The 13,973-nt window shown below is 52.7% G+C and overlaps 1 protein-coding gene across 1 annotated transcript in view; it reads right to left on the bottom strand.

Annotated features, from left to right (window-relative positions):
• Window positions 1-8,721: 8,721 nt before the first annotated feature.
• Window positions 8,722-13,973, bottom strand: part of NOS1 (nitric oxide synthase 1) — a 42,392-nt gene continuing 37,140 nt past the window's right edge. Inside the window, exons 21-27 of the mRNA XM_062009669.1 lie at window positions 13,220-13,389; window positions 12,784-12,994; window positions 11,960-12,047; window positions 11,577-11,698; window positions 10,170-10,318; window positions 9,379-9,573; window positions 8,722-8,844 (exon numbers count right to left, since the gene is read on the bottom strand). Of these exons, the coding sequence (XP_061865653.1) occupies window positions 8,722-8,844; window positions 9,379-9,573; window positions 10,170-10,318; window positions 11,577-11,698; window positions 11,960-12,047; window positions 12,784-12,994; window positions 13,220-13,389 (1,058 nt within the window). The remainder of the gene's footprint in view (window positions 8,845-9,378; window positions 9,574-10,169; window positions 10,319-11,576; window positions 11,699-11,959; window positions 12,048-12,783; window positions 12,995-13,219; window positions 13,390-13,973) is intronic.

The raw sequence follows: 13,973 nt of genomic DNA, 5'->3' as shown, positions 1-13,973 counted from the left end.
CACTGGGATGGTCTCTGGGGTCACACCAGTGTCTGAGGTAACACTGCTGCCATTTACCAGGTAACACCACAGCCCCATTCCCCTCACACTGTGGGCCCTTCACTCCTGCACAGGGATGCTTTTCATCCTTCACCTGCTGCTTGCACACAACTTAGGATCTTTCTGGCCTGTCCACACCCATGTCCTGCTGCTCTTCAGAGAGCATGAAGCCATCTATTGAAATAAAGGCAGATGAGGACCCCTTTGCAACAGCACACTGCCTTCCCACGTGAAAAGCCACAGCCATACTTCTGTCCCTTTGCTCAGGCCTCTCGGGTCCTGCCTGAGGCCCTGGATTGTGTGCAAGCAGCCTTCCTTGCTTGACTGTGGCATCTTACTGATGGACAGTGGTGTAAATGATGTGAAACACGTCCTGCTGTGACTCAGAAACCTTACCAGAGTTTGTGCCTTGCAGGTAAATTGCTTGACACACCATCCTATTTATAGTACTCTGGCATTCCAGGTAGTGCAGCAGAGCAAGGCCGAGGTATTGAGAGGGCTTTCAGCACTAAAACCCCAGAGATAAGAGAAGAACGAGGCCAGCTAGATTCCAGTTCACCTTTTTGTCTGTCTTTATTTTGACTGTAATGCAAACAGGCATAAGTATTCCATAAAATCAGAAGATTGGAACTATACAGAGAGAGGTGCATGCTTTAGAACAATGTGGGTATCTTGCAAACAGAGCCAGTCCAAGAGAGGGGGCTGGAGTACATTGTACGAATGGCAGAGATTTTAGCAGCATTGAGAGCTCAGAGGTAGGGGAAAAAAACCACGTTTCTGACTGCTTAAAGCACTGGTATGATCAAACACAACACTTGCTCATCCCTGCTCCCACTGTCCCCACCCCTTTACTCCTCAGGAGAAACCTACCTTAGGATCACACCAAAAGCTACAAAATAAGCAACACCTCCCCCCCCCCCCCCACCCTCCCCAACCCCTTATGGGATGCAAAGTGAGAGTAAAGACAATGGCATCCTTTTCTAAACCAAATGAAGGCACAGTGACATGAGTAGGTGCTGAGGGGAGGGAGCAGGGAGCAGCGAGAGGTTAGAGCCCCATCTAGCAGAGGAGAATTGACCCACATCTGAAGCAAATCCCTGCAATGGCAAGTTTGCAATGGAATTGTCTGCCCCAAAGCTGCCAGCCTTCACAGACAGCCTCCCCTTTGTCATCTTGATACCAGGAAAAAGACCACCAAAACATCCAAACTGACCTTTGAGGCTTGAGCTTTTGAAAGGTGCCCAAGGGAATCGAGGGAATAAATCCCTGTTCCTATCACAGCAATTAATTGGCACTGAATATCAGATTCCCTGGGTGGCTGGCAGAGCTCGTGTTTCTAACTCCATGCAATCTAAAAAGCAATGAGTCCTGGCTGAAAGTCATCTTAGTCTGTCTGCTGCCTGGGGAATTGTGTGCACTCTTGGGCTGGGGATGGTGCTGCAGGCCAGGGAACCTATTCTCAAGCTCTTCTCAGCATACAGATCCCCAGGGGTTTTTTGAAGGCATCTCAAGGCAGCAGAGCACTTTTAACCTTGGCTAACTCTGGCCAATTGCTCAGAAGCAAATGGCATCCGTGTCTCTTGTTGGAGTTGATGCAGATTTAAGGCAGTTTTGTTGCCCTTGGGAAAGTTTAATATCTCCATGAGCAAATATTGAAGAAGAATACATTTGATTTAATCCAAACCAGTCTGATTGACTTTTTGTTTGCTTTCCCCACCCCCCACCCAGGAAAACAAAGCCTCCCCCCCCAAAAAGAAGCCCCAAAGCAGTTGCTTTTTTTTAGATCAGCTCTTTCAGCATTTACTCTTTTCATTTGCAAAGTCTTAGGAATAGCCCTGGAAGAAACTTTTCTCAGAGTTCTTCATTAGCAGCTTTGTGAAGCAGCCCCACAGCAAGCTGTGTGCCAACACTGCAGCCAGGCTGTGCAGGGCTCTGCCCACAGCCCAGCTCTGTGCTCCTGCTTTTCCACAGCCCCAGCCCAGCCTCTGCAAGCTTTGGCCCACGGATAGAACAGCAGCCCCTGTTGTGTTGCCCACTTCCCTGCTGTGGTAATGAGGAATAGTTGGCCTGTAGGCTCCTTTTAAATGAGGGACTCTCAGGGAAAAGCTCAGAGGTTTGATTTTTCTTTGCTTTTGAAGTGCTTCCTCCCTGAAATCTGTCCAGGTAGGTACATGAATAAGGCAGGAAAGCAATGGCTCTCACAGAGAAGCTGCAACTGCTCAGCTTCAGACTCACTCTGGTGGGGTTTTTTCCCCTCCTTGTCAATTCAATGGTTCAAACTTCCCTCACAGCCAAGTGTTTCTGGTCTGCTTCATTCCTGGCACAGCAGGAAAAAGGTGTATCTGCATTACAATGCTCAAATACTTCATGAGCTGCCCTTGTACCTATGCTAAAATCAAGCCAGTTTGGACCTCTGGTAAGGTCTGTTTTACTTCTGGAACCAAGTGCTTTAAAGCAGCAATCTCATTAGCTTTCTCCCCCTCCCCTGATATCCCAATAAATATACATGGCCATATGGAAGAAGCTAGAGCTCAGCTCTCCCTGTGGAGGGGAGATTTCAAAGGGGTGACTGGAGCCATGCATTGCAGGCAAAGTGCAGACTGACACAGGCAAAAATACTGCCATCAGGAAACTGCTGCCACTGCTGCTGCAAAAGCTTCATCCTGCAAACTCCTGCAAGACCCTGTGCCACTGAAGCCAGTGGGGATGGAAGGCATTTGGTACCTGGGAGCACTCAGGTTCTAGCTTAATTTCATCCACTGGCCAAATTGTGCTCCTTCCATCACAACAGAAGAAACTGTTCTAACAGAGATAGAGTTACAGCGAAGTTGAGCAGTCCTGAAAATGCATCTCCATCTGTTCTGTAAAGGGACTGAGCTCCCCTCTGGAACTATCAAAGCAATTGCAAAGTTATCAGAGCAATTCTGCAGCTGAGAACTGGTCCCCAGTGAAAGCAGGAACACAGTTTAACTTTGAGCATAAAACTCTCCTTCCAAAAAAAGCGTTGGGAGCTCTCAGAAGCTTCCCCACAGGTATAAATCAGAGACTGCAATGGCTTCAGTGGCTGTATGTCAGGAGACAGCAGCTTGGGCTTGGTGCATGGCTTCAAGCACAAACAGTCCCTCTTATAAACCCCTGGTCTCTATGGTAGGTGTTCACAGCCTTGCAGAAATTGGTGTCCAGTTTGCACCCACACTCTAACCCTGCACCATCTCCATGGCCCTATGGAACCCCATCATGGGGAGACTAAGCACAGAGAATGGCTGAGCAGGGCTGTCTGTTTGCTCTCCCTTATCCCACAGGGAACTCACTCACCAAGAATTTCACTTGTAAAATGCTGTCATCTGTTCCTCTCAGCCCCCAAGGCTGTGTGTGCTGGGAGCATCCCTAGAGAGAGCAGGGATGGGAGAGCAACCCTGGTGTGATCATCTCTTCCCAGCACAAGGCACTAAGTCCATTGCCATTCCCAGGACACAGCTTTGCCAAGGAGCTGAGGAGCTCACTGCAGCTTTCAGCTGGGCAGGAGAAAGGAGAGAATTCTCCAGAGGAAAGTGGGGCTTCAGCCCAGGACAGGGCTGAAACAGGAAAGGACCCCATGGAGCAATCCCAGTTGGACTGGACACAGGTTCAGGCAGCCCCTGTCTCTTCTCATCTCCTCTTCTGCACAGGTTCAAGCACACTCAGGACAGCTCAGCTCAAGCTGCACTGGGTGTGAGCAGAGTCCTCTCCTCACCCTGGGGACATGTAGGCACAGGAGAAGTGACAGGGCCACTTTGGACAGCCCAAACTCAAACCCCATTTCTCTGGCCAGCATGGATGTGACTGGCTCAGTTCCCTCTTGTGCAATGAGCTCAGGCCTACCCAGCAACAATCCTGGAGGTGTCATCTTTGTAGCTCTACTCCTGATGGCAGAAGTCTCATTATTTTCCTGCTGTCTCTCATAAATAGAAGAACAACAAACTCCCAGGCAGTCCTTCTGGGGAGATGAAACCTTTGAAGTCATCAACACCACAGGCAGTAGATACCCTTACACTGAAGGAACAACTTACTTGTCCCTGCTAGTGGACACAGCAGGTTGGGAAAAGAAAGAACCATTTCTCACAGGTTTTCAAGTTCATATCATAACAACTTGGTGTTGACATTTGAGACACCTGTGGATTCAAATGACTTGCAAAAAGAAAACCTTGCTTCATGGCATCTTGAAAATCAAACCTCCTGTTAGGAGAGCAGCCTTTTTCCCTTGAATACAAGCAAAAAGGAGCAGAGGTGGTGGATATCTGCCAGGAGAGGGACCAGGACACTGGGTCAGGCTTGGGTGTCTCCAGTAATCCCTCACTGCTGGAGCTGTATGGGGTTGTGCAGGAGCCTGGGATGGGCAGCAGGCACCCAGAGCTGACAGATTTGTGCTCAAAAGGCACAAGCCCTCCGTGCATGACATCCCTGAGCAGCTCATGGCAGGGGTCTGGGCAGACCCCACCATGCTCACTGCTGTTCCTGCACACCAGAGATCCTGTGGCTACATCAGAAATGTCACAGAGACATGAGCAGAGTCAAGACAGCCAGTGGGAAAGCTGCACTGGCAGGATGATAAAGCAGATCCATGAGTTTATTTCCCTCTTCACCATGGGAGAAAATGAAGCTCAAAGGGAGAGTGAAGCCCCTGCAGTTAAGGGGGATGAAGGCAAAGTTGAGATGTCTTGAGACTGACTCAACAAGACAGTGAATCAAAACCCCCAGTGGTGCAGCTTGTGAGCAGTAAATGGTCCTACTCAGGCAGAGGGAGCAGAGAGGTAGCACCAAGCCCTGGGGGACACATGAACTTCATGGACCTGCACAGCAGGGAGGTTGTTTCTTCTCTAGGGCCAGGCTGGGAGGCCATAAACCAGCATTTCCCTTCCAAAGGGCTCAGAAGGACTCACCTACCCAACAGTGGTTGAACTTGAGATGCCTTTGGCTGTCTGCCCAGCACAGGCCCCTTTGGGGATCCCCCAGAGACAAGGCAGACCCCTCCATCCCTCCTCAGCTGTGCTTCCATGCTGTTTGCTCTGGCAGCTCAGGTGTCAGGGGGAGATGGAGGTGGCAAGTTTTGGGGTGCAGGAAAAGGAAACCAATTCATCTCAGGCACAGGCTTTGGCAGCAACACGGCTTCTGGAGGGGGGATGTTACAGATGTAGAGGCAGAAGGCAGGGCAGGAGAAAACCCATTGCCAGCAACACAGGAGGAGCTGGAAAGGGGACGAAGACAAGGGCATTTCTTTGGGCACTGCTTCCTCTTCAGGTTGCATCACTCCTACTAAAAGGAGCAGAGCACAACGTCCAGAACCACAATGAAATTTCCCCAGAGAAGGAGATGAGCTTGGTTCTTTTTCTCCAGCTGGTTTGGCAGCTGTGGGATCAGTGGTTAGGGCCAGGCTTGCTGTGTGTTCACAGATCTAGGACCAAGGAGTTGTCTGCTCAAACTCACACATGCAAAGGGACCCACCTTCCCCATCCCCCTCTGCCTGCCCTGGCATTAGGGCACAACCCACAGAGACAGACCTTGGGCTGCCCTTTATCCTGTCTTGTCCTGCTGTCACCTCCAGGTCGCACAAGTCCCCAGGCAATGAGACACACTTGGATCCAAATGCTGCTGGGGGTGGCTCTGGCCACACCGTGGCACCAGTGAGTCGTGTTTGACACCACAGTAGCAATCACTCGCCTTTTACACCGTGGTAGATGCTCTGCTGGGACCAGCACAACTCAGACTTGGAGCCTGAATTCTCCCAGTGCCTGGAGACCTTTTGCCCCTGGAGCTGCTTTAAGCATCTCAGGGAGTCAAAGTTACAGAAGGTGGTCACAGCAGGTGGAGATGTGGCTGGACAAGCAGAGGGAAAGGGCAAGAGGTCCTGGCTGAGGATGGGGATAACTACACAGCCTGAGGCCAGGGGAGCCAGCACAGCTTGTACCATGAGCTGGGAGAGCAGCAAACAGCTCTTTCTGGCTTAGGGACGTTAATCTTGGGCTTCTGAAAGCAAGCTCACCATTGCATCTGCTGGACAAACCCTCTGCAGCTGGTGGTGCAGGTGCTTTGCTTCATATAAACATCAGTGCACGGTCCAGCAGAGCAGGGGCAGGACAAAAGGATCAGCATCTACCAGCTCAAAATGCCAACTGCTTATCCCTGCCTCCAGCAGGAGCTGCAGCCCTGCCCTGCTGTCCTCATCCTGGCAGTGAGGGAGGAGAAACCTTCAGGGGGAGGAAGGACACCCAAGGTCACGGATGCTTTACCTCACAGACAGCTTTTCTCTGTTAAAGGGACTGATGCCTTTCTGTGATCCTGTTAACAGATTGCTTTTGGGGCCAGGCTTTTGCAGCAGGGCTGAGGTGTGAGTGTGTTAGAGCCCTGAATCACGCAGCATCTTTGCAGCCATCTCACCTCCCTTCTCACATGAGATGTCCCAGCTGAGACAGGTGGTGCAGGCTTTACAGAGGGGACTGACTCGTCACCGAGATGCCACGAGGATTTTCTCTTGGCAGGCAGGTTGCTGCATGCTGGCACTTTCTGCTCCCAAAGGTGTGGAAGTGGCTGGGGCCTGCTGTCCCAGAATTGCTCAGGAGAGTGTGCTAAGGTGGTGCTGATGCTCTGTGGGCTTTCAGGAGTCCTCAGTTGGCACATCCTCACCAAGGACCAGGAGCCTCCATAACCCTCCAAGTGCTGCCTTGCCAAGAGGCTCTGTTGCCAGAAGGTGCTTCATGCAGCTGGGGCAGGAGCCACTTCTCTGCTGTCCTCACAGCTTTCCAGTCTCACCTGGGAGAGGGTTCACATGTTCACAGCATGCAAAGCTCTGAGGTGCAGCTGGTCCCTCAAATTCTCCCACCAGCATCATGGCTGCAGATCACCTAACTCTTGTAAAGCCCTCCAGAAGACAGCCAGGCCAAGCAGCAGTCATTGCCAGGAGATTTTCCCTACCATGCACATCAGCCTGTGTGTTTGGTGCTTGCTCCTCTGTGGGAGGACTTTCAGTGCCAGCAAAAGCAGGGGTTGAGCAAAAGGAAAGGCTCATGGGGAACAGGGAGCAGAGAAGGAGGCAAACACAGTGCAGAGTCCATTTGGGAGAAATCATGACACGTGAATCAGAGACATCCCACCCTTCAGATCAAACAAGACACATTTGTCCCCAGGCTGCTTGGGGATGGAAAAAAGTTCATAGGCATGAGGACATTGCACATCATCTGCCCTCAGCCTCGGGCATATGCCCAGGTCTGTTCAAGTCCAAAGGAAATCCATGCAAGGATTCAGCCAAGCCCTGAGCTGGGGAAAAAGGGAGCAACCCCCAGCTCTGCTCAAGCAACAAGACCTAGCCATTGCCCAGCCCCTGCCACCTCTGCTCTCCCCTAAAACACCAAAAACGCAGATGATCATGAAGGTGATGATTTCATGCAGCTGCAAAACGCCCTCAGGAGAAAGAAGGAGAAATGTGAAGTTCTGTTAAGAGCCACTGCAGGTTATAAAGCCATCGTACTTCAGTGGGGAAGTCCAGGGGAGGGAAAGAGGGTAGAAAACAAATGGCCACAGGACAAGAGCAAGAGAAAGAGGAAGAAAAGGAAATAAAAATCATCATCATCATCATCAGGGCACAACAACAGGACGAGAGACAGAGCACTTTCCATGGGCAGCTCCCCAGCAAAGGAGCCACCCTGGCTGTGAAATACAAAACCCAGTGCCCTCCAGCTGGAGGGGGCAGCAGGTGCTGGGACTGGTTTGGCATCCCCTTGGGGCGAAAGGTCCAGTTAGGAGCAGAAAACCCTGCAAGGGAAAGGGGAGAAAGGCTGGCCTTAGCAGTGAGGAGCAGCTGAGCACCCTGATGAAGGAGTTTCCAAGGGACCATGTCGTAGATGGGAATTTCTGGGGTCCTTTGGAGCTGGGTGAGAAGGGCAGGTAGGTTAAACTCTCTGCTTAGAGGCAGGGAACTGAGGTGTGTGCTCTGTGTTGAGTGCAGACCCCAGAGTATGTGCTGTGGTGGAAAAAACTTCCAAGTAAATGTCAGGGATTGTGGGAATCTCACTTTGAGTCAGCTGGGCATTACATGGCACAGCCAGGAGTGCAGGGGAGGGATGGCAGCCCAGGACAAGGAGCAAGATCCAAGCAGCTGCCCATCCTTTATCCTAACTAATCCTGCTCAGACAGGAAAAATCCCACCACAGCAGAGCTGAGCAAATGGCAGGACATGGTAGAGCAGAAACAAACACAGCAAATGTCAAGGTTTTTCACTTCTCTTCCATGTTTTTACAACAGTGGAAAGAAAAGTCTCAAGATCTTTCCTACCAGGGTGTGCAGCTGCCTGAAGACCTCTCTCACCCTGGGCACCTGCTGCCTGCACCCCTGGAGCTGGCACTGGAGCTGGAGAAAGCTGCCCCTTGCCATGGGTCCTGCAAACCTCTTGGATGAGATTGTCAGGTGTGAGCACATTGCTGCAGAGGGTGCAATAACCTGGGAAGGCCAGGGGAACTTTGTCCTGGCGAGGTGATGGCTATTCCCCAGAGACCACCAGGCAGCAGCCTCTGCTGCCAGCGTGAAAATCCAATGCCCTTTCTCAGCCTCTGCTCTAAGAAGGGCCACACGTGGGGAAGAAGTTCAAGCTCCCTTTCCCCATCCCACAGCCCTTTGGGAGCCAATTGCAAGGGGTAAAACCAAGGTGGCAACTCACTCATCCGTGTCTTTTTTGCTCTCCTCGATGAAGGCAATGGACTCGGATCTAAGGCGGTTGGTCACTTCGTACGTGCGCAGGGTGACCCCAAAAATATCCTCGTGGTACCGGCTGTCATCCTGAAACAGGGGGTGGGAGAGGGGAAATGGGTATCTACAAGGGCTTGGTGTTGCTGCAGCAGCAGCAAAGCTCTTGTGGGCAAGTACCAAATACACAGCAAATGTTCTGAGCTGGTGGGATGGGAAGGTGAGGGAGGTGAGATGACCTTGCCAAGGTCACACTGTGGGGCAGTGGCAGAGCTGCTGCCTTCACTACACCTCCTCAGGGGACTTTGCCAAGTGAACAAACCCTGCCTGGGCTACCACTGATGCCCAAGAGAGCTTGTGGCAGTGCTCAGCATAGCAGCAGACCCACTGCAAGAGCCCAGTGTGGGCTGTGGGGGCTGCAGCCCGGAGCAGAGTTCCTGCAAAGCAAGTTTCCTACCACTGTGCATCCAAAGCCTGGACAGATCATCCTCCTGACCTTGCCTGGGTGCAGGCAGCATGGCTGGGAGCCTCAATCCCCGCCAGCAGCCGTCTCCTCCTCGCTGCCTGTTGTGCAGGAGGAGGCATCAGGTGCAGTGCTGGTGGCAGGAGGTGGCAGAGGCGACTCACCCGCAGCTTGCTGATGAAAGCTCCTGCCTCCTCTGCAGACAGCTGGCCCTGCTGCCTCACGATGCGCTGAACGGTCTTGAGGACGTCCCCAGCCATGGTGACATCCCCACAGACGTAGATGTGGCCTCCCTGCTCCTTCAGTGCTTTGAACACAGTTTGGGCCAGCTGCTCCTGTAGCACGTCCTGCACGTATTTCTGAGGGAGGAGAAAGAGGAGGAGGAGGAGGTGGGAGCTGAGATGAAGCACAGCTTCTCAGCCCTGTCCGTGCTCTGGCTGGCTTTGTGTGCACTAATGCTGCCTCTCCTGGGGGGACACATCTGTACCTCACAGCACCCACCACCATAGGAAAGAGATGGAGAAAGCAGCAAAGAGTTGTTTGGCTCTTGCACTTCCACACCTTCACCGTGTGTCTCATTGCCAGGCTTCCTCAGCTGGTGGTGGGGGGTTGGACCTGAAGTTTGTGCTGGCTCTGGACCATCCCACTGGGTGATATCCCTCTTTGCCCACCTGCTTGGGAAGATGTGCCTTTCCCCTCCTCACCTGCTCCTGCCCCATCAGGATGGCTGCAGCCTCCCAGGGCAAAGAGTGAACAACATGTGCACACACTCAGGCTGGCACAGAGGTGAGGACTGTGCTGGGAAGGGCACAATCCTGCTCACTTGTACAACCAGAGCAGCCCAGGATATGAGTCACCGTAGCTGTGCTATGGAAGCAGCACCCTCCACACTGTGCCAAGTGGCCACAGCCACCCAGGGCTACACAGCAGGACCCCAGCAGTGCCCAGCACACACCTTTGGTTTGTCTGGTTCCCGGGAGTAGGCTGTGTACAGCTCTCTGAAGACACCTTGGCTTTTGGCAAAGAGCGTCTCTGCCTTGTAGATGTGATCGATCCTGGACTGTCTGCAGCCAAATACCAGGACCATGGGACAAGGCTTCAGACCTGGGGCAGAGGTGAGGGAAACAGTTAGCTCAGGAATCACCCACCTCTGCAAGCCACCTCCCTCCAGATCTGCCAGCAGTCCCTGCCCTGTGCATAAGGCTGTCAGGATCCTTCCCTGGACAAACTGGGAGGGAGGAAAAACTGGCAAGGAGGAGGTAATGCACTGCCTGAGCCCCAGGTGACATGGCACAGGCAGCTGTGTTGGGTTTGGGGGAGAAATTAAACCCTTTTTTTCCCCTAAATGATCCATGAAAAATGGATCATAGAATCACAGAATGGTGGGGGTTGGAAGGGACCTTTAGAGCTCACCCAGTCCAACCCTCTGCTAAATCAGCTCCCACCTAGATCAGGTCACACAGGAACGTGTCCAGGTGGGTCTTGAAGCCCTCCAAGGAAGGAGCCTCCACACCCTCCCTGGGCAGCCTGTGCCAGGGCTCCCTCACTCCAACACTGACACAGCTTTTCCTTATGTTTCAATGGAACTGTTTGTGTTGCAGCTTCATCCCATCACCCCTTGTCCTGGCACTGGATGCCATCAAAAAAAGTGCTGCCCCAACCTCCTGACACCCACCAGTGAGATATTTGTCAATATTAATGAGATCCCCCCTCAGTGTCCTCTTCTCCAGACTAAACAGCCCCAGGTCCCACAGCCTTTCCTCATCAGGAAGATGCTCCAGTCCCCTCAGCATCTTGCTGGCCCTGCACTGGCCTCTCTCCAGCAGTTCCCTGTCCCTCTGCAGCTGGGGAGCCCAGAACTGGACACAGGGCTCCAGATGAGGCCTCAGCAGGGCAGAGCAGAGGGGCAGCACAACCTCCCTCACCCTGCTGCCCACACTCTCTTGCTGCCCCCAGGCTGCCATTGGCTCTTGCCCACGAGGGCACGTTGCTGCTCATGGGCAGTTTATCATCACCCAGCACTCCCAGGTCTCTCTCCTGGAGCTGCTCTCCAGCAGGTCACCCCCAGCCTGTGCTGCTGCAGGAGGTTGTTCCTCCCCAGCTGCAGGACTCTGCACATTTTCCATCAATTTACCTAAAGCAGCATCTAGAGAAGGATGCCAGCTCTACGGTACCAACCATGAAACACTTGGGATGTTCTACAGGAGGATTTCCATCGAGTTTGTTTTGAGAGTTTGGCCTTCAGGAAGCATTTTGCCTGTTCTGGGGCAGGAGATTGGACCCCCATCCCCATGCTACTATCCCCAGGGTTTCCCCAGCATTGCTTTGAGATGAGAAACAGGAAGAAAAAGCATCGACCCACCTTTGTGCTTGATGTCAAACAGCCGCTGCTGCCAGAAGCTGCGGAAAGGGGCGATGCCGGTGCCAGGGCCGATGAGGATACAGGGCACCTGGGGGTCCTGGGGCAGGTGGAACCCAGGTGCCCTACACACACCCAACACATCAGTTAAACACAAGCAGGATGCTCCCTCCCTCACCTCTGCCCACACTGAGACACCACCCAGAGAGGGAGGCAAAATCCCAGAAAGCAAGGTCTTAGTGCAAAAGCATCTCCTTGCTCACACCACCAGCCCTGTTTTCTCCACACCCACAGTGCTTTGCACAGAGGAATCGAGGGCAACGAGCTCATCCTGCAAAGGGGCTCAGCCCATCTTTTTCCCTCCTTGCCTTGTGTGGAACACTCACCCTCTTACGAAGCAGGGCACGACTTCATCGGGCTGTATCCGATTGAGCCAAGAGGAGCAGACGCCGTGGTGGATGGGTCCTTCTCCATCTAGGAGGGGAGAAAAAGAGGCTTGTGCTTGACACAACAGCCAACTACACTCCAGTTGCTTCCCTTTCTGAAACCCTCCCTGCTACTTTCCACATCTGCACCCCACTGAAAACTTCAGTACCTCTGCATCCATCCCCCGTGAGCTTGGGAGAAGTTTGGTGCTTTAATCCTTCTGTGGAGCTACCAAAGTTCACCCAGGACCCAGCCCTGTGATAGCTGTGCCTCCACAGTACTTAGGGAAGCACCCAACTTCTCTTTGGTCCTTTTTGGGAGCAGCAGCATCATGCTGTGGTGCTTCCAGACACAAGCCCTCCCTGGCAGTCCCAGGTGAATGGCCAGTGTCTTTCCCTGTGTCCTGCCTGCTGCAGGGCTGGAGAGGCTGTGTGCATCTACACCATGACCAGGCTGCTTGGACACATCAGTGCTTGCACAGACACAGAAATCTGGCTGGTTGTGGCAATATGGACTTTGATGTGGGCAAACAAATGATCCCACGTGGAGCTTGGAGCCACTGTGGCTGGTCTCTTGCTGGTAGCTGACACAGATCTGGCATCTCTGCAACACATTGCCCTGTGATGGATGGCCACTCTTAACAGAGGTTTGAAGAAATCTAATCTGCAGCATGTAGAAAAGCTTTAAACTCTGCCAAAGACCTCGTGGTGTTGCTCATGTGCTAATGCTTTCTCCCTGCTCTCCACACCCAGCCTGTCCCCACACCTCCTGCATGTGCACATACCTCTGGTGCGGTAGGAGACCACTGCCACAGTGAGATGGACCTCTCCTGGGTACATCTCTGGGGAGGAGCTGATGGAGTAGTAGCGTGGTTGGAGAAGAGGGAGCTGTGTGAGCAGCAGTGTGGAGGGCATCTGCACTGAGGGGAACTCCTCCAGCACCTCCACAATGGTGGGGTTCTTGGACCACTTCCATTCCTCATACTCCTGCAAGCCCTGCAGCCAGAGAGGGAGGGGAGAGCTGCAGCAGCCACCTCTTCCAAGCCAGGTGGCTCTACCAATATCCCACCAGGCTTATGGCAAAGCTGGGGTGACTGGCAGTGAAGGCAGGCAGAAGGAGCCCTGCTGTCACCAGTAGAGACTCAACCTGACCACAGTGTGGGATGAAAAAGCCCTGGGGTTGCAGTTGTATACCCTGGGGTTTGGGGTCTGAGGCTTTACCTTGCTAAGGACCTGCAGGCGTTTCTTCTCCTTGTCACTGGTGGCCAACAAAGCAAACTGCTGCAGCAGCAGCGGTGTGGGAGGGGTGGTGATGTCCAAATAGTACTTAAAAGCCTGGAAGATGGTGCACGGTGGGACACGGTTCTCATCTGTCCAGTTGCTAATGACACCTGCCAGGAGGGAATTCAGCACAACCATGGCATCAACTAAGCATAAGATCCAAGGCAGACAAATCCTTGCTTTCATTCCCCTTTATCAGCTCTGAGTCAGTGAATGATGACGAGCTGGAAAGAAGAGTCAATGAGATACACTCACACTACAAGTGAAATGCTGTACAACGAGCACACATGTGAGTCGGATACTCCATCACCTTCAGCCTTGGTCACTCAGTTCATACTGATTTCCATCTCCTGTGACACTGTGCATGGCAGTAGGGTATCAGGCTTAACCCTGAAATGCAGACTATCAAGATCCCTTAACTCTTTTTGTCCAGTTCTAGACACTGCCCTTCCCATTTGAATAGAAACACATTTGGTTTTTCCTCAAGAACAAGGAAACATCATCTCAGGGCCCTGCTCACCCTTCAAACCCTTGCTCTACACCCCAAATGCAGATGAGCAATGGCTCTGGGCAGAAGAAAGCTGAAGGGGGTGCTCCCAATGCAGCCAAATGCACCAGTGAGATGGGAAATGGTTTCTCCTGAGGGCCACCTACCTCCCCAAGGAGCTCCAAGAACCCCTACAAGGGATGCATA

This window comes from Colius striatus, chromosome 17 (genome assembly GCF_028858725.1).
Source record: "Colius striatus isolate bColStr4 chromosome 17, bColStr4.1.hap1, whole genome shotgun sequence".
Lineage (NCBI taxonomy): Eukaryota > Metazoa > Chordata > Aves > Coliiformes > Coliidae > Colius > Colius striatus.
The sequence above is the reverse complement of the archived record's forward strand: the minus strand, read 5'-3'. Positions and strand labels throughout refer to the sequence as shown.